General features: G+C 32.7%; 4 protein-coding genes across 4 annotated transcripts; 3 read left to right on the top strand and 1 right to left on the bottom strand.

Moving 5' to 3' along the window:
* Nucleotides 1-839: 839 nt before the first annotated feature.
* Nucleotides 840-3,449, top strand: LOC140866821 (derlin-1.1-like). The gene is made up of 7 exons (XM_073271875.1): nucleotides 840-963; nucleotides 1,164-1,299; nucleotides 1,379-1,452; nucleotides 2,262-2,355; nucleotides 2,446-2,574; nucleotides 2,681-2,841; nucleotides 3,017-3,449. The coding sequence occupies exons 1-7, from the start codon at nucleotides 947-949 to the stop codon at nucleotides 3,261-3,263; spliced, it is 858 nt and encodes a 285-aa protein (XP_073127976.1). The 5' UTR covers nucleotides 840-946; the 3' UTR covers nucleotides 3,264-3,449.
* A 2,374-nt stretch (nucleotides 3,450-5,823) lies between these two features.
* On the top strand, nucleotides 5,824-11,314 carry LOC140860676 (U-box domain-containing protein 35-like). Its single transcript, XM_073263681.1, has 9 exons — nucleotides 5,824-6,046; nucleotides 7,861-7,982; nucleotides 8,331-8,455; nucleotides 8,768-8,952; nucleotides 9,050-9,372; nucleotides 9,485-9,586; nucleotides 9,779-10,207; nucleotides 10,282-11,034; nucleotides 11,135-11,314. The coding sequence occupies exons 1-9, from the start codon at nucleotides 5,824-5,826 to the stop codon at nucleotides 11,312-11,314; spliced, it is 2,442 nt and encodes an 813-aa protein (XP_073119782.1).
* Nucleotides 11,315-11,889: 575 nt separating this feature from the next.
* On the bottom strand, nucleotides 11,890-14,598 carry LOC140863953 (acid phosphatase 1-like). Its single transcript, XM_073267768.1, has 3 exons — nucleotides 13,906-14,598; nucleotides 13,042-13,251; nucleotides 11,890-12,218 (listed from the first exon to the last, which is right to left on the bottom strand). The coding sequence occupies exons 1-3, from the start codon at nucleotides 14,322-14,324 to the stop codon at nucleotides 12,041-12,043; spliced, it is 807 nt and encodes a 268-aa protein (XP_073123869.1). The 5' UTR covers nucleotides 14,325-14,598; the 3' UTR covers nucleotides 11,890-12,040.
* A 2,790-nt stretch (nucleotides 14,599-17,388) lies between these two features.
* LOC140860677 (uncharacterized) lies at nucleotides 17,389-20,009 on the top strand. The gene is made up of 4 exons (XM_073263682.1): nucleotides 17,389-17,531; nucleotides 17,902-18,898; nucleotides 18,976-19,478; nucleotides 19,928-20,009. Exons 1-4 carry the CDS (start codon nucleotides 17,389-17,391, stop codon nucleotides 20,007-20,009), a joined length of 1,725 nt encoding a protein of 574 aa, XP_073119783.1.
* Nucleotides 20,010-20,532: the final 523 nt, after the last annotated feature.

Genomic DNA, 20,532 nt, shown 5'->3' on the forward strand with positions numbered 1-20,532 from the left:
CATTGTCATAGGGTTAGTATATTTTTATTATTGTATTCTTGTTATTGAAATTTATATATAAACATATAACAATTATTTTTCTGGATGTGTACTGTGTGTGTTTGCGTGGGTCGGCCCCTCCAAACATATAATTCTGGATCCGCCCCTGATCATCATGGGCACAACCCAAATAATGGTAGCATCGATTTTTCTCTCAGCTTCTAGGAAGGCAGAAAGAGTACTGGTGGTTGATTTGATTATTAACGTCTACTCTCAAGTATGTATATACTGTGATGACATACATATTTACACGAGGAGTCAATCAAGAAGAAGGTCGTCTTCTAACAGAATATTAGTTAGGAAAATCTTGTACACAGATGATCATAAATTTTTGTTTTCTTGTTTTTTTCTTTCAGGCCTTCGGCTAGTATACAACTTGGAAAATCTAAAATACCATTATAACAAATCATAATTTTTGTTAAAATCGTAAGCTTACATCCTCCACTTGGAGTAATTAGGTTTAACGTTCTTTTATCTTCTTAAATAGTATTTGAGCAATCTTTTAAAAAACACTTCTCAGTTTTTATTTTTAAAAAAAACAAACTAAAAAGTGATTCATAATGGCTTTCCCGAACACTACATTAACCATAGAGCAAGTCAAGGCGATAATTCCACGGAAAGGAGTTGAAATAATTATGAGTTTTAGACTTTTAGTGCGTGTTTTTTGTCCACACTTGGTTTATTTATGTATATGGGCCAGAGGAAGACTCCGAAGTCCAAAGTCTCCCCTAATCGGAATTTCCAAAGCCATAATTATTATATTATAAATTCATATGTATCGAAGATGATATATTATTTTAATTCGAGGAGTAAATACCAATGCAAAAATACCACACACACACATATATATAGATTACGAGTACAAGAAATCAAAGATCACATAATTAGGCCATCCGGTCCATCAACCATGTCTACACCAGCACAGTAAGTCGCCCTCTCTTCCCTTGTAGTATTCATATTTTATCCAAAAACCAAATTCGAGATATCGATCAATTTACGGTCTTAGGTAGTCTAAGACACTCGTATTAAAATCTCCTACATCTTATCAACCAAGCAATTCCTTAGATATATCGAGTCTAATTTATGTTATGACGATGAATTTTTTTTTTATTAAAAAAAAACAGATATTATAACTCTCTGCCTCCGGTAACGAAGACATATGCTGTGGTCTGTTTGCTGACCACTGGTGCCTATCACCTGCAACTATACCATTATCAAATTATTGCCCTTTTCTACTCACATGTTTTCCTAAGATTTCAGGTAAATTTGTTATTATTTTTAATAATTATTACCCTTTTTCCACTGAAAAATAATTATATTGTTTTTTTTGGTTATACAGATTTGGAGGCTCATCACGCCCTTTTTCTTTCTTGGGCCATTTTCACTCCCATTTGCCGTACGTCTCTTCACAATGTACGTTCTGAGTATTTTTTTTTATGACATGAAACTTTATATATGAGTAAACTATTGAATTAACACAATAGTTATGTTATAACTTATACGGTCAAGTATTTTAACAAGAGAATAAGTTTAACTCGTGATATAAAATTTTGTATGTATTACGATTGGAGTAAATTTGGGGAGAAAATTACATTTATGAAATAATAACACAAAATTGATTTTTTTTTTTAATATAAAAAAATTGATTTTCAATCTACCCCAATATGTAAGCTAAGCTAGAATCGTAGTTAGTCTCATTTTCAAATATATAACACATGAGACCAATATATATTTCATCCATAGACTCTCCGTTTGAAAGTTAAAAGATATGATTAATAATATAGAGATGAAATATTAAATATGAGAAAAAAATAAATAAGAAATTATAGTTAGTATAATATTTGGTTTGATTGATAAATAATAGTTTGTTTGATTTGATTTGATTTAATTGATTAACTTTTAAATAAAATTTTATAAAAAATTGAATAATTTTATTTATTAAGGATAACATAGTAATTTAGATTAAATGATTTAATCGATGTAAAATAAATAATTAATGATTTAATTGATGTAAAATATTTAGTTGGTAGATAAATAATATGACCAAATAAAAATTTAATAATATGTATCTTCAAACGATGTTTTATAATATTATGTACCGACCGGGTGTAATGTGCATAGCCTTTCATTAACATTTATAGTGAGTTTTGTACTTGTGAAGTTGTGATGTGCAATATTCTATGAATTAAAAAATTAATTGCTTTGAAATGTTTCATTTTTAGATTATATTATGGAGTTCAACTAGAAAGGGGACCTTATGACAAAAGGACAGCTGACTTAGTATGGATGTATATATTTGGAGCCCTCTCACTCTTGGTAATACCAATTTGAAATTGCAAAGAATACCTTTTTTTTTCCATGGGATATTGAGTGAAATAAATAAAATTAATGGGTTTACCTGTATAGGTTATTGCAGCAGTTCCGAATTTTTGGTCTATGTTTCTGGGTCCGTCTCTGGTTTTCGTGATTGTGTATGTATGGAGTCGAGAGTTCCCGAATGCTCGAGTCAATGTTCACGGTCTATTTGAATTGAAGGTATGCACGAAATGAACGCACAATTATTAATTTTGTACTACAATTAGTATCAGAGTCAATAACTCGACCGGATCAAGTAAAAACCAACTTAATTTTGTGGTTGCAGGGCTTTTACGTTCCATGGTATATGCTAGCAATTGACTTATTGCTGGGAAATTCTTTAAAATCAGGTTTAAAAGGGATTGCAGCAGGTCATCTCTATTACTTTGTCACAGTACTTTATCCCCTTTCCAGTGGCAACAACATTTGCAAGACTCCAAAATGGGTGTATCCTTCATTTTTTATTTTTTATTTTTCAGTTTGAAATTAAATATCTTTATGACATTGATTTTTTTTTTTTGAAAAAAGAATTATTAATTTCAAGAAACAATTCGTATAGTTTTGAGAAATTATTTTTAATTCAAAAGTTTAATTTATTATTCCTTGAACGATATTTTATAAGTCATAAATTGGTGGCATTTTGGGGTGAGGGCTTCCAAATTAATTCACCATTCAGGAGGAGTGAGCCTTCTGAAGGAGTCATATTTAGTGGCCGGAGTTACCGGCTAAATGGGTCTAGAGCCACCGCGCCTCGGCCACGGACCACCTCTTCAGAACCGGAGGAGACGAACATAGACGCTGCGGAGCCCACTAATAGGACCGGTGGCGTCGTTTTTCGCGGCAGGAGCTACCGTCTCGGTGGCCGGTAGCCGCCTCATAAAATTCTTGTGATATTAATTAGTTACGATCACTCGTCCTTAGTTGATCATATATATATAGTAATCTCATGTTATTTTAATATGATACAATTTGGACAAATTTTACTATATAATTGAAAGATATATATAAGAAAAAAATGGGTAGATGGCGTTTGATTCAATTTTCTATGACTTCCAACGAAATAATTCTAAAATTCACTTCGGAAAGAGCTATTGTATCCGTCTTATGAGTAATTTATGCTCTCTTTTTTTTTTTTGGTCATTAAGAAATAACTTTAATTCTTTTCTTCAATATCGAATTATCTATTTTAAATTTATTTTTCAAAATATGCAATGGTATTCTTAGGGAGAATGCAGAAAGCAATTCAAATAAAAAAAAAAAGAGAGAATTTTTTTAAAAGAAAATAAAATGCAGAATGATTCTGAATACAAAAACTCTTCAGATTTTTTTGAAAATTTCCATCTAGTGTCTACTAATATCCACATTATATAAAAATGTATTTAAATTTTTTTTGCAAGCATGCCCCTCAAGTATCAAACCCTTTCAATTTTCAAATTGATCTAACCCCAAAGATCACAATTATTTTAATTTCATAAAAAAATATCACAATTATTTTTTTTAAAAAAAGGTCGACAACATAAAATATAATTAAGAGAAGTACTGAGAGTAGTATTAATTTTTTGAAGAGCAAAAATCGATTATAATATATTTCTATGTGTGTCTTTTAAAATCTTATTTGACTTTGTAATCGATATTATTTGCCATTGATCAATTATCCAAGAAATTCATGGGATAAGCATATGTGACCAGTATATTCTTATTTTTTTAAAGAATATGATGATATTTCATGGAATCAAACATTTTTTTTAATATATATGTGTGTTACAATAGGTTTAACTCGAAATCATCTCCCATTTTCGAACCAATTTATTCGTTTCAGCTTTATTTGATACCCTCCGTCAGGTAACGCGTGTGTATACAATAGTGGTTTTGTTTTGAAATCAATTTTTGGAATTATGTTATAAAATAAGGATAGTTTTGTGATTTAAATAAAAAGAGAAGTGATATGGTAATTATAAAAATTGATAGAGGTGACATAATAAGTTTATACTGTAAACGAATCCATGTCTTAACTTTAAAATATAATAATAGATATTGAGGAAATTGTAATTTTGATCTTACAATTTTTTATATTTTATTTATTAATATTGATAAAAATATTAATTTATTTTTTGATCTAACATTAATTATTTAAGATTAAAAATCTAATATTTGGCAAAGCTTAAAAGTTCTTTCAAACAGCTTATAAGCTATTTTAGAGCTTTTAAGCTCTGAAAATATGTTTGGTAATTTTTTTTTAAAACAACTTATAAGATGTCAAAATAAGTTGTTTGACAGCTTATAAGCTGTTTTTAAAAAAGTAAGGGGAGATGTACTTTTTTCAAAAAGATCTTATTTTAATATTCTATCTCTCTAAAATATCTTTGAATATTTTAATAAATCTCCATATATCTTATCCTCCACCCATTAAATATTAAATATTATTTAAAAAAATTACAAATCACATAAATTTTTCTAAAATTAAATATTAAAACAATTTTATTTTTTAATATAGGTTTATTCTAAAATTATTTTCGTATATGTATAATTCAAAATATTATTTTCATACAATTATACCTTATTTTGGTAATTTTGACAATAAAAAGATCTTATAATACCAAACACATCAACATCTTTAAGTTATTTAAAATAAGTTTACCCAAACACTTTAACAGCTTATTTTTAAAATAAGTTCTAACAGGTTATAAGCTCATAAAATAGCTTAATCTATAAGAACTTATAAGCTCTTTTTAATAAGTTTAGCCAAACGCACTTTAAATCTTTCGCAAGTAAATCTTTCGTAACTAAAGTAAATATTTCATTTAACCCCTACCCAATTATGAGCCCTCACTTTTGGCCCTTGCACAATGGATCCTCGGCCACTCGTTTTATGATTTTGAAATATTCTATAAAAAAAATGTCGCACTAATTTAATTTGTGAAGCGTATTATATATATGTTGTCGTATCCATCCCCGTCTAAAGGCAATATAAAAGGAGGACATGCATGCAACTAACAATAAAATAACAACATCATTACACACACGATTAGCATAAATACTAGTTAATTAAGCCGATTGTTATAAACTAACCCTTTTGACTTTGGCACGTAAAAAGTCCATAAATTTTAAAACTAAATAAATTAATAACCATTCAAAAAAACAAAAAAAAAATTCTTCTTATTTATGCGCACGTTATGCAATAAACATGTAATTAATGCATGCATCTGGCAGGCTTTCCAAGTTAATATTAAGGTGGCAATGTCTACATGAGTATTGAAGTGGTAAGCTAAGTATCGCCCCTTATTCATTATATATATTCAATGTTGCACTGCAAATAATTTTATATGAAATTAGTCGTTAAGAAAAATAGCTAGGAGCTTGCATGATTTTGATATTCATTTCATGTCGCAGCATACATACTTAGTTTCAGAGCAAATTAGTGTCGAAGAGATGGAGAGCGATAAACCGGCAGGAGCACGAGCGGGCGGAGCGGATGAATCCGAGGGGTTGAATTCGACGGTTTCAGTGGTTGCAGTAGCTCTAAGCGGAAGCAAGAGAAGCAAATACATAATAAAATGGGCTTTGGAAAATTTGAATCAAGAAGGGATCCCTGAAAAAGTTTGCTTCATGTTGCTGCATATTTTCCCTGAAATCTGCTCGGTTCCAACACCCAGTAAGTTCTGTTTGTTTTGTTATTTTTTTTGTGCCAAATTATATTTCGAGTAAATTAATAGATTTATTGTCTTGAAGTTGAACAATTTAGAACACAGTACATTATATTCAGGGGGAGCGAGAAAATGATTTTTAGGGGAAAAAAAATTTAATAGTGAAATGTGATGGAGATGGATTTAGCAGTACTAGTGCTTATATATTATATTTATAATTTTTTCTTGAAATTATATGACATATATGGGATGATTACTCGAAAATGTGGCACTAGTCTAACATAATTTGGGGGTGTTATTATAATCATTCAAATTTGTAAGAATTTTGTTTGTATGATTTAATGCCATATTTGCATTTTTCTTTAACTGGCACTTATAGATCATGGAGTCCACTATCAAATGTTATAACAATATATAACATATATAACAATATTTGGATCCCCTGCTGTGGGGTTGCCCACAGCAGGGGGTGCTGTTGGGGGACAGCCCCCTTTCTTTCCTTTTTTTTCTTTGTTTTTTTTTTTTTGCTTTTTTTTTTTAATTATATTTAAGTTTTTATATTTTTTTAAAAACATATTTGGTTTTTTGGTTTTTTTCCCCTTTATTTTGGCATTTTTAAATCACACATTTTAATTTTTTTTTTTTAAAACAATTATTTTTTATCTTATCATTTTTTTGGATCATTTTTTCGTCTTATAATTTTAAAATTCGATTTTAGTTCTAGAAAATTTCGATTAATTCAGTTTGATTTTGGTTTTCATAAAAAAATCGGTTCACCTAATTAACAAAATTATAAATAATTATATTTGGTTTTTTTAATTAGACTTTACATGCAGTTTATGATATTTTTTAAATATTTAAATAGTTAAAATTATACTTAATTTTAATTTGTCGAGCATAATGTGTTTTATTATGATAAAATCTCATATCCAAATATTAATTTTATAATTTTCACTTTTACAAATAAGTTAATTTGAGTTTTTATAGAATTTACTTATAATTTATGATATTTTTAAATGTATATATATTTAATATTATACTTAATTTTTTCTTTTTTTCCAAGAATAATGTGTTAAAATAATGCAAAAAATGACAAGATAAAAAATGATATATTTTTTAAAAAAATTAAAAATTATAAATAAATTTAAAAAAGTCGGAAGAGAGGAACAAAAAACACAAAAAAAAATTTCCTCAAAATTTAAAGACAAAAATTTTAGCAAAAAAAAAACTGATCGTAAAGAGTAAAGTCCAAAAAATATAAATAAAAATAAAAACATAAATATAATAAAAAAGAGCAAAAAAAAAAAAGGAAAAGAAAGGGGGCTGTGGGGGAAACGATCCAAACCCATATGTTGGATTGTACGTTTTTAAATGGTGTTCGAAGTGGTGAAGTAGGTAAGTTTTTGATAAATGACCAGGAGTTCGATTCTTCTATCAGCACTTTTTCGGGCGAGTCTGTCGCATAAAGCTTGTTAAGCGATTTACTTGAGTAGCGTACGTACTATTGTATTATCTGGAGGTTCACACAGTGGGCACCGAAAGATAACGACTCTGATTTCTACATCATAAAAAAGACAGGCTGGACCGTCTCACTTACTCGTTTTGACATGTCTAAGTATAAAGTGGATTAAGATACATACACCGAACATATAAGTAAATAATAATGGTTCAAAGTTGTCGACGTTGGACTCACTGAATAACAAAATAGCATATAGATAGAATAACAATCAAATAGACCAAAAAAAAATGCAATTGCATATCTAAGTTATCTAGTTATCATCCAAATTTTATTTTATTATATATATATATGTTATAAATACAGTGGGAGGTGGAATCCCGATCGCACAAGTCCGCGAGGATGTGGCAGCTGCTTACAGGAAGGAAGTAAAATGGCAAACAAGGGAAAAGATTCTTCCTTACAAAACTTGGTGCGAAAGGAAAAAGGTCTGAAAATAATTTAACTACTTCCTATTTGTTCTTTAATCCCCCATGAAATTCAAAATCACATTATGTATAACACTCGTTGTCTATGTTTGTCTATTTTTTAATTTCGGTAATTTAAATAGTCAAAGTTGATTCTTGATCCTGTAAGTTAAGTTTAGTTGAGAAGATTATTTTTGTCAATATTCTGTTCATATTTTACGTGAACTCTTAACGTATGGCGTTTCATTAGTTTTCGATATCATATCACTATTGCGATAAAATAAAAGGAATAAAAATTTATGGGACCATTTTTCCTTTCTTTTTTTTTCCCTAATTATTTTGAGTACCTTTGGTTGCAAATATTTGAAGGTGCAAGTCGAAGTCGCCATGATAGAGTCGAACGAGATTGTTGGTGCAATAAGCGACAAAATTAGTAAACATGGAATCAAGAAACTCGTCCTCGGAGGCTCATCAACTGGTGGCTTGTTCTCAAGGTAAATTTTTATTTTTATTTTAAGCTTCAATTCATAAAATTAATATGCCTATTATTAATTAATTGTTTAATTATTGTTTAATTTTCATCTTTCGTCATCTAAGATGGTATTTCGAAAATCCCAACTCAAAAAAAAAAATCTCCTAATAATTCTCTATCAACATCTTACATCCTAATTAATCCCAAAAATTAAGATGATTTTCATTACAAAAACTATATATAGTTGCATACATATATCATCAGTTATTACAACATATATACCATGATTTGTGTTTGAAATACATAAAACGTACAGTTCTTATTGGACTCCTAGGGGACAAAACTTGTCCTCGAGAATCTCAGAATGCTGCCCAAGTTTCTGCACCGTCTACGTTGTCTCCAAAGGCAAGCTGTCTTCCGTCCGCCCCTCCGATCCCGAGGCTCTTCCGATCACCAGAGATCATGATACCCAAAGATCCAGCACCTTTTCACCAAACCACACATTTGATTCTAAACCAGGTTCATCAAAACATTTCAAGTAATATTAATATAATTTGTAAGCTAACGTACACTTGATCCAATATTTCATGCCTAGCTAACTATAAAATTTTCTCAGAGTGGACATCACGAGGTTCATCTGATACATACTCTCCATTTCTACCTCCTTCTCCACAAGCCAAGCATCTAAGAGCTGTTTCAGCTATGAGCCAAAGCCATTTCGAAGGAAGAACGAATCCGAACGACACTCAAACTTTGTCTAGTTACTACATCGGAGAAGGCGAAGATGATGCCATTTCCAGCTCAAGTACTAGCTCAGATATTGTTGATCTGAAGAGCAAGAATTCTAGTTCGGTCAAAAGCTTGACGACGGATCGTTCGTGGATGTCTGATCGGTCTTCCAGCTTAAATGGTTCCACAGAGTTCTCTTCCGGGAGTCAGGTAATGAACAATCTCCATGTGGAATACGTTCTTGATCCTCCCCTGAAGTTGGATTATATTACTTGCTTCATTAAGTTAAGGTGTTCTTGAATGTAATTATCGATTTTCACAGGTAAATGTAAACTTCGAGTTGGAACAACTACGAATGGAACTGAGACAGGTTCATGGAATGTATGCAAAAGCACAAACTGAGGCAATTGATGCCTCCAGGAAGGTAACATGATCAGTTCTTACAATCACATGCTCTTTTCCAGGTTTTTTTTACCCGCGAATATGATGTTTCAGACCAAATGTGCCTCCATTAGAAACTATGTAACCTTTATTTATCCAACTCGTGGTTTGGGGCGTGACAAAACGACTAGTCCATTATTATTCAAACTGTGTCTTCTTTTTTTCCTATGATCAGTTGAATGATCTTCACCAGCAACGATTGGAGGAAGCGATTAAGCTCCAGGAGCTGAGCTCTAAAGAGGAGGAGGCCAAAGAGTTGGCCGAAAGGGAGAGAATCAAGTATGAAGCTGCCAAAAAGGAAGCTGAATATGCACAAGAATGCATTAAAGAAGAAGCTGCACTCAAATTAGCAGCAGAAAAGAAAGCTATTCGAGACGTAAAAACGAAACAAAAGCTTGAGAATTCTTTAGCTGGTCCAGTGAAACATTACCATGAATTTTCCTGGGAAGAAATTCAATCTGCTACTTCAAATTTTTCCAATGGCCTTAGAATCGGAATGGGATCGTATGGAACCGTATACAAGTGTAATTTGCGCCATACGACTGCTGCTGTCAAAATTCTTCATTCCATGGCAGCTAATAGAACCAAACAATTTCATCAAGAGGTAGAAAATAGTGCTAACTTGAAACGTTTGTGTACTTGTAGTGACCTTTAACTTATCTGTTTTCTGAATTTCAGCTCGAAATATTAAGTAAAATTCGACATCCGCACTTGCTGACCCTTCTTGGGGCATGTGCTGGACAAGGTTGTCTTGTATACGAGTATATGGAAAACGGTAACCTGGAGGAAAGATTATTCAAGAAAAACGGCACTCCTCCGATCCCGTGGTTTGAAAGGATTAGGATAGCTCGTGAAGTTGCCTTAGCACTGGTTTTCCTGCACAACTCCAAGCCCAAACCAATAATCCACCGTGATCTCAAACCAGCAAACATCCTTCTTGACAACAACTTTGTCAGCAAAATCGGAGACGTTGGCCTCTCCACGATGCTTCATCAGGACATGTCGAATGTGACAACCTTGTACAAAGACACTAGCCCTGTCGGAACTCTTTGCTACATTGACCCCGAATACCAGAGAACTGGCTTGGTTTCTCCGAAATCCGATGTTTATGCATTTGGGATGGTGGTTTTGCAACTTTTGACAGCAAAACCAGCTATAGCACTCGCTCGGACCGTGGAAATTGCTGTGGATGAAGATCGTTTGGCCCGGGTACTGGACTCTGAAGCCGGTAGCTGGCCAACAGAGGAGACGAAAGAGTTGGCTATCTTGGGTTTGAGTTGCACCGAGCTTCGACATAGAGACAGGCCCGACTTGAAAAATCAGATCCTCCCTATATTGGAGAAACTAAAAACTGTTGCTGACAAGGGTCGGGATTTAGCATCGTCTGGTCTGAGTTCTCTTCCACTACATTTCATATGCCCCTTACTCAAGGTATATATGCCCCATACATACATATATTCCTGAAAAATCAAGGTATCTTGTTATCTCTCTTCTTAGTTTTTATTTGGGATTTTGAATTTTTGTGGTACAGGATGTGATGAACGATCCGTGTGTGGCCGCGGATGGATACACTTACGATAGAAAGGCGATAGAGGAGTGGTTTGAAGAAAATGAGACATCACCCGTGACAAGTTTGCCTTTACTGAATAAAATCTTGATACCGAATTATACCCTTCTTACTGCTATTGTGGATTGGAAATCAGGAAAATAATGGCCGCCACTGTCACTCATTTTCATGAGAACTTGTCATCTTTTTTTTTTAACCATGTTTTAAAACATCGGAGACAAATATTTGATTTCTCAGATCTTTTTTAGGCTACTTAGATATATCATCTGTGAGATTATATGTGCAGACAGTATTCTATCATCAAACAAACTATTTTATCTGGATAATAACTCCATGCTAGTCATTCACACTTGTAATCATTGAGAACACACACACACACACACACTCTCTCTCTCTCTCTCTGCATAGACCATCCACCCGAACCATTCGCACACAAATGCCATGCAACGATTCTGAACCCGTCTTTCATATTTTTCACTCTTAGTTTGCCTCGTCGATGATAATAAAAACAGTTGACAGCATGGGTGCACGATGCTAACTAACATGCTGATACTTTATGTCTTAAGAAAGCACAAGCATAATTGATAGTTGATACAGCAAGCGTGCACGATGCTATAACTAATTGAACATGCTGAATTTTTCTGTTCTAAGAAAGCACAAGCTTGCGCCATCAGCAATCTGTTTCTCATGTGGTGTATCAGGAATTAATTCACGAGCAATAAATATAATTAATAATCCCTTTATATGCACTCCTAAAGTTTGATACCAATCAAGAATCAGAAGAATGCTTTTCTTGGTTTTACATGTACAGGTCTTTCATTATTTCTATCATTCAATCAAGAAGAATTATTCAAATAAACCTGTCCATTTTCAAGGAATGTAATACATGGGATTTGGGAGCTTGAACGAACGATTTGGCATTGAAGAACCCAATAAATCGCTCCATTGATCGCCAGAATTGCCCAGTATTCGATAACCATCTTTTATGAGCTCATCCCTCTTCTCTGATTTGTACTTTGTTGCTGTCTTTCCATGATCTTCAGGGGACCTGCACAATTAATTAATCACACATTCTGAGTCTAGGTTATTCAAATGAACATAAGATGGTGTATTGCTAACCTTAAGAAGGTAAACTTGATTTAACTAAGCTTTTCAAGCAAGATTACTATCCAATTTTAAATAATATAAATGCAATATGAATGTAGAGGAATATGTAAAAAAAGTCAGTTAAATTGCATCACAAAATTGAGTCCCATACGCCGAAAAAAGTTCAAATTATTGAAGCGAAAAACAAGCGGCTTTGGTTGAAGGGCTACTAGTACGCAGCTGCAATCGAGTTTACTGACGCAGCATACAGGTACTTTCTAGCATACATTAATATTCCAGATATTTTAACAGTGTCGTAACATATAAGAACGAGAGTACAGAACATCATAAATAATAATGAAAACGATAAACCATATGTTGATGGATTTTAACAGAACCAACTAATCGACAATTTTCTCTGTTTTGATTCAAAAACATTTTGGCCTTCTGTAAAATAGTAGATTGGATGCCATATGCGAGATGAACATAGATATAGGGGCTTTACTGTTTAACCGAGAATCGCCAATCCATCATACACTGCTCAATTATGATGACTTGAGCCAGGATTCAAAATCCAAAAACGCCTAACTGTAAACTACCATTTGTCTTATGTTCTTTTATTGCCTATGCAATTGCTACAGGAAATAACTAGCTGTCAATCTTTTGAACCTTAAGCTGAATGTAATAGTGATTACTAATAATGCAATAAAATGATTAACCAAGCAACAAAAAAGCCTTTGAGCCTTTCAGAGATAAAAATGCTCTCACACGAGCATAGTGCTAACCTCAGTATGAGCTTGTTCCAGTCTTGAAATCCAGCTTTCAACAAATTATGCACGGTTATGTTTCGATGCCTTTCACTTCGACCAGTCAACAAGAAGGCCTTGATTCCCAAGCTTAAAACTACATCATATAACTTCAAACTAGACTCTACAGCAGGTGCCGTTCCCATCTCAACCCACCGATCAAATTTTGTGCTATCAAAAATCTCCAAGCTACAAAGCATCAAGAAAAATAACATTTCATATTGAAGAATCGGTTGACAATATGATAAAGAGACACATACAATATGCATTAACAAAGTCCCGAAAAAATAAACTTGATATTTAACAAAATTCAAAACAAAACAAAAAATCAATACAATTGAATTGTTACAATGTCACGTTTGGATGGAAGGAGAAATTGATTTGAGGAGTATTTGAATGATTACTTGAAATAATATCCGTCTTGGATGTATTTCAAATTCATGACAATTGTCATTGTATCAACATAAATTAGGAAGAAATAAATTCATCCACGTCAAATAGATTTAAAAAACATTGATTTGAAATGCATGGCTTCAAATTCCCCTATCCAAGAGGGTCCTGACAGAATTTTGAACATACACAATTGGGCCCATGATCTCCTTAAAAATGGCTATGAAACACAAACCACAGGTATTAGATTAAATCATGGATTCCTCCAATCTTCATGATTAAAGAATGACAAATAAAAGGTTAAAAAAGCTGATTTCTTGATCATTCTTTTCCTCAATCATGCATACAAATCCAATCAAAACCCAATCTTACATGTCAAATCACAAAAATAGCATAAAATAAATATGAAAACAGTTTAAAAACCAATGGGAATAAAAGGAAAACCAGACGTACCCATAACCATGCTCAGCATAATAGGGAAGATTGGACAGTAAAGTCTCATCTATGTCAAAAATCCAAGCATCTTTCCCATCTCCACTCAAACTCACACTTCTTGCATAATTTTCAGACTCATTAGAAACCCTTTGAAGATCAAGTTCGTATCCCTTTCCTACCATATATCCCCTCACATAATCAGCACAATCTTCGGGAATCGTCGCCCATGGACTTAAATTATTAGCCTCCACAGCAACCCTCCAACTGGTACACTTCAATTGAACTTCAAAACTCTGAAAATCTCTCGACTGGGCATCATTGATTTCAGCGTATTCGATAATCAGAGGCCTCGGAAAGGGGCTAGGATCGAAGGTTTCTTGACACAAGGAAAAGGGCAAAAAGGACAGGAAAAGGAGAATTTTTCTGAAGAAAACCATCTTGGACCAAGCAAAAAAAATATGGCTTTCCTGTTCCAAGATTGATTGAAAGACGTGAGGAGATGAACGACTTATCGTTCGTGGTGGACAAAAGGGATATCACAAAGAATGGAAATATGAAATCTTGGTGGGGTTTCAACTTTCCTCAAGAAATACTTTTCTTGATTTGAACGTGAAACCCTTTTGCAAAGTGTGTGTGTTTTTTTTTTTTTTAATTTTATAAAGATCGGATTTTGGATTTGGGAGGCGACGATGGCGTGTGAATTAAGTAGTAAAAATTGAGTAAATGCAGAGACTTTGCAGATGAAAAAACTGTACGTATAGTGTATGTACATGCGCACCAATCAAAAGCTTGGAATCTTTGTTTGTCCCGTTGTCTGGGGCGTGAATCTCATTGGCTTGTTCAAATAATTTATTTGAAATCTTATTATATTTTAGTAGTAATAAAAATATATATATAAATCAATCAAAACATTAAACACGTTTATCCTCAATAGCTTTATATAATCACAATCTTCAATTTCCTTTTTCCCCCTTTTTATAATAAGTAAAAAAAATATTGTTAGAATTGAGTCTCCAATATGAAATATTTCGTCACTTGGGACGATAATCTTAGATGAATTATAAATAATCGGTAAAATATTATTTTTAATAAACTGAAATTTTCGAAAAAACCCATCAATAAATAACTTATTTAATTAAAATATCAAAACCGTGTATGGGCGTGTTATTTGTAAATAACAATAATATCATATGTCGGCGTGTTAAAAAGGAAAGAATGTGCTTATGACTCTTTATTACGCAACACATTTTTACTATTAAATTCCTTTTTCCTTGGCGACGAAGTTATGTTTAAAGATTTTTTTTTAAAAAAAAAAAACCATATTGAAAAAAGAAAGAAAGTAACCCAAGCTTTTAAAAATATTTCAGTCATATTTAAAGAGAGAATATTTAGCACTATATTTTTTTTTATTTTATTGGAAAAAGCAATAGCTTTGGAATTATTTAAAATAATATATCACTTGTTTATTTATTTAATTTTTTCTATTATATCTTTTACTCATGATTTTATTCACTTAATTAATCGTTATTTTGCACCAAGGGCGGAGCCACACTTATTTTCAGATTTTTGTATAAATGTGGGTTGTTTTTATCCAGTGACCAAGATGGTTCAATTGCCAAATACAGTCATTTTCTATTTTTATTTTTATTTTTATTTTTTATAATTGACAAACATATTTATTATCAGTTTGTATACTTAAAAAAATAAATTGATTTATTTATGCATAAAAAATTCTAGTTTTTTTTTAGTATTTTCTCTCCCTCTCTATATATAAACCCGCTTGTTAAAAACTACTAGTTTCGTGTTGAATGGGGATTGTATTAGTTCAGTTATATATAAACTTGTTATGACTTATGCAATCGATCTATATAATTCAAGAACACTCACCCAAATTCCAGAAACCAATTTCGCTCAATCACCAGAGAATAATACACAATCACTTCACTTCCACAAGGGTCAATCGAATAACAAACTGAGACAATCAATCGAAAGGCTAGCAAAAACAATGCAAGAAATTAAAGCGAGACATATTTACATGGTTCGGCAAAATGATGTCTACGTCCACGGGGAGCCATCAATCTTTTTATTGCTGCAAATCCAAATTTAAGTGTACAACCAATGTTCAAGATTCACCGTTTACAAATCAAAGGAAATCCTATCTGACCTTCACTAAATTCCTCTCTGGTTCTTCTCCTCTTTGATGATCGCCTTTTGAGTTATGATCTTAGCTTGTATTCCTTGAATTCTTGAATGGAATTTCTGTATCCATTAAAATATTGTTTGGGAGAGTTTATAAGAAGTACATTCATCATATAGCAATTCTTGAAGCTTAAAATTGAAGCTGGTCCCCTCTCCAACGACTCACACACAATTGGGCCTAAATATTTTAGAGGCATTTATTGGGCCTTTTCTTTTTTAACAATGGGTCACTGAGTTAAGTTGGAGTCCAGCCCACTAACGCCCTTTTTCTTCACCTTCACATCAATTCAAGTATTTAACAAAACTAATATTAAAAATGTCATTCAAAACAGTACAAATTATGTAAATAAATATATATATATTTAAAAATAACATTATAATTGTAAAATGTATTTAATTATATAAATATTTATCATGTATGAAATTATAATCTAATTATATGTAGAAAATATTTTGGAAAACAAATAAAAATGAAAGTTAAATGGGTTTTAAAATAAATAATATATAAGCAAAAATATTTAACAACAAAAAAGAGTTTTTGAAAAAAAAAAAGTGGCGATTTTTTTATGGGGAATCCATCAATAAATCCCCAAGGATAGTATTGAATTGTGATCCAGTCCCCTTGTCAGTGTTTAAAAGTAAGGGGTCCCCACTGGCAAATAAAAATAGTCTTAGCTTCCTAATATAACGAAAAGTCCTAAATGTCCTTATGTTTGAATACACGTAGCTCACTTTCTCTTTTATCGATGACTTGATTTTTTTCTCAGATTTCCTTTCTCCCTACACAGGGCATGTAAGCCGTGACTGAAGATGGGAATTCCAAAATTTTCGAAAGCTTGAATAATTGTAGCTTCCACTCTTGGGCCGAAATTCTGTGATCCACATTTTGAAAGTTTGAATTGTAAAACAGTAAGTGTGTTCGTTTGATTTTGTCTACGTTTTTTGGAGCAATTTCTTGAAAGTTTGAATCGTAAAACAGTAAGTGTGTTCGTAAATTTTTGCCCTAGAACTGTGGTGCAATTATTTTCTTATCGTGGCTATAGATTATAATCCAGGTTTAATTTTTTTATGAACTCATGTTCTTCAATTCGCTCCTAAATTGACGTTAATATATGATAAAAATTTTGAAGAAGAAAAATTCATTCGTTTTTTATGATATCTTATTAGTTAAAAAATTTCCCGTAAAAAAATTCTAATGTATATTAATTTGTTATTTATTTGGCTTCACAACGATGAAATTAAAAGCTTGAGACACCTTATTCACATCAGTATAATTTTTGTTGATTTATTTTTATTACAGCAATGAATTTAGGGGTTGGAAGTTCAAATACTGGTTTTATTGGTAGTTGTCACTACAATGGTGAACTCTATATGATTTCAATCAGCAATCCAACTAATCTGATGGAGCTTTTCTTCACTCTGTCGAGAAAATGTGTGGATATGAGGTCTGATCTAATTTCCCTGCAATACCAAGCTCCTCATGAGAAAATTTTTGTTACACTGAAAGAGGACGATGACGTGTTTACTATGCTTAATCTCCACACATGTTTGAAGCTAACAATCATTGATATGAGGGCGGTGAGGAGAAATGATCCATCTATGGGCAATAGACATCTTCAAAGATAAATTGATCTTAAAAATATGGTACTTTTTATCTCAAGTAAATGTTCTACAAATTTATTTATAGTACTACATTTTATTTGAATTAGGAATAAATTTTTTGAATATGATAATACATTGTAATAAGTTAGTACAACATATTATATGAGTCTCCGAGAAGATATGGTTGTAATGTGATTGTTTTAAATTGAGAAGGATTGACATTATTGAAGAGAACACCGGTTCGACGAGTGAGCCACAGATGACAATGCTTACTCTTAGAAATTCTTTGGATTCGTGGAGTCATTGCATACGTGGTGAGGGTCAGACATTCAAAGATGCGGCAGAGTTTAGGATTTATCTTAAGAGTTTTGCTATCGCAAGTAGAAGATCTTTTTTGTACAAGAAAAATGATAGTGAGAAGGTGATTGTAGTTTGTAGTGATGGTAATTGTAACTGGAGGATATATGCATCAAAACATAAATCTGATAATATATTTGGCATCCGTAAATGCAATCTTAAACATAGCTGTGGCGAGGACCATCTGCGCAGTCGTGGGCATCCTAGGGCTGATTCATCTTGGGTTGCAAATGTGGTAAAGGATAAGTTACGAGCTGAACCGTTGTACCGTCCATGTGAAATGATAAAGGACATTCATCGAGAATATGGTGTTGAATTAGAGTATCATAGAGCTTGGATGGGGAAAGAATTAGCTATGCATGATATACATGGCACTGATAAACGGGTGTATGGAAGATTACACTGGTATTGTAATGCTGTAAAAGATACTAATCCGGGGAGCTTTGCAGAATATGAGATAGATGAAGAAAGTCGGAAGTTCCAAAGGCTGTTTATTTGCTTGAATGCGTGTGTTGTTGGTTTTATTAATGGGTGCAGGCCATTAATTTTTGTGGATGGAACTCACATAAAAAACAAGCATCAAGGATGCATATTGGCAGCAGTTACAAAAGATGGCAACGATGACTTATTCACGCTGGCTTATGCTGTTGTTGACGCAGAGAATGATAGGAACTGGATGTGGTTTTGTCTTAAGTTGAGACAAGTACTCTTGTACAATAACGTGATGATTTTCAATGATTACACATTTTTCTCGGATCGGCATCCTGGGATAATTAAGGCAATTGAAAGTGTATTTCCCAATAGCCATCATGCCTACTGTCTCAGACATTTGGTTGATAATTTTGTAAAACAGGTATGCCTACTGTCTCAGACCTTTTTTAATCCAAAATATTTTTATTTGTTGTAATTTTTGTTTATATTTGATTTCAGGTTATGCGTAGATATCCTATGCACAACAAAAAACATTGGAGTTCCATTTTCAAAAAAGCTGCGTATGCCTATTCCAGACAGGATTACAGTGAGCACATTAATAGCATCATTGAATCAATGCCAAATGCAAGAGATTTCATTATTAACTCACAGCCACAATGTTGGGCCAATTCTTTATTTCCTGGTAATCGATGGGGAGTGATCAACAATAATATAGCAGAATGCTGGAATAGCTGGGTGAAGGCTGCAAGGTTTCTCCCTATTGTCCCTATGGTTGATCATATTCGCAAACAAATAATGAAAATGATGCATCAACGTCGTGAGGCATCATCGGAATTGAACAAAGAACTTACTCCAAAGAAGGAGAAAATATTAGTTTCTACCTGCATTAGTTCTAGAAGCTTGAGAGTTGATAGATCCAGCAATGCGAGTTTTGAGGTTGTTGAGGGTGACAAAACATATGTTGTTGATTTGAGACATCATACGTGCTCGTGCCGTGCTTGGCAAGTACTTAAACTTCCTTGCAAGCATGCTTGTGCAGCGATTGAGTTTAAATCATTATCCTTTTATGACTTTTGTGATAAGTGTTATACTACGAGAATGTATCGTGAGACATACAGAGCGACCATAAATCCGATACCCACGTTTGACATGTATGAATCTCAACTGGATGAAGATAATGTGATATATGCACCAGATTCTCGAAGTCAACCCGGACGTAGAAGGACAAAAAGATTTCCATCTCAAACTGAATTACGCACATTGAACTGTGGTCGGTGCCATAGACAAGGACACAACAGAAGGACATGCAAAGAATCAATTAACTAGTGTAATATCTTACCATAGAAAATACTTAGCAGTTGTGTCATTATTTCTTTGTAATTAGACTCATTAATTTATGGTTGCAATATTTTTTTTACTTAGTATGTACTGATTCTGTTGTTTTTTGCAGTAAGGAAACGACAGATGCCGAAAGACACACAAGAGTGGATTTGTCGACCAAGAGGCATAAACGTGGTCGCAGTGTCGATTGAAGTTTTTTGAAGTTGTGATGTTGAGTTGTTTGCTGTCGAACAACTTATTTCATTATGTGTTTTGTCCTTTGTATCGTACTGTTTGGTGTTGGATTTTAGTTGGTGTTTTAGCAGGTTATCTATGTGTAAACTTTGTTAGGATGCTAGATCATTCTATTGTGATCTTGAACATATGTTGTTTGGATATTGTTGCTTAAGGATTTTGGGTCTGTTGTGGCCTTTTCAATTTAGACTTGGTGATTTTTGGTGGGATCTTTTACTATTATCATATGCTTATTTACTGTCATATTTGGAATCCAACTCGTATGCTTCCTTTGAGTTCAACTCATATCTCATTTGAAGCCAATTATAATACAAATCTAAGTACACATGTGCCGATAACACATACATACATACCCAGATTTCAACCAAAGTTCAAAGATTCAAATTGATAACAAATACACATCAGATTTCATCAACGCGCAATTAATACAAGCAACAGCGTAATGAGAAGTACAATTGCGAAGATAAAACATCCACAGCC

Source organism: Henckelia pumila, chromosome 4, assembly GCF_033568475.1.
Source record: "Henckelia pumila isolate YLH828 chromosome 4, ASM3356847v2, whole genome shotgun sequence".
Lineage (NCBI taxonomy): Eukaryota > Viridiplantae > Streptophyta > Magnoliopsida > Lamiales > Gesneriaceae > Henckelia > Henckelia pumila.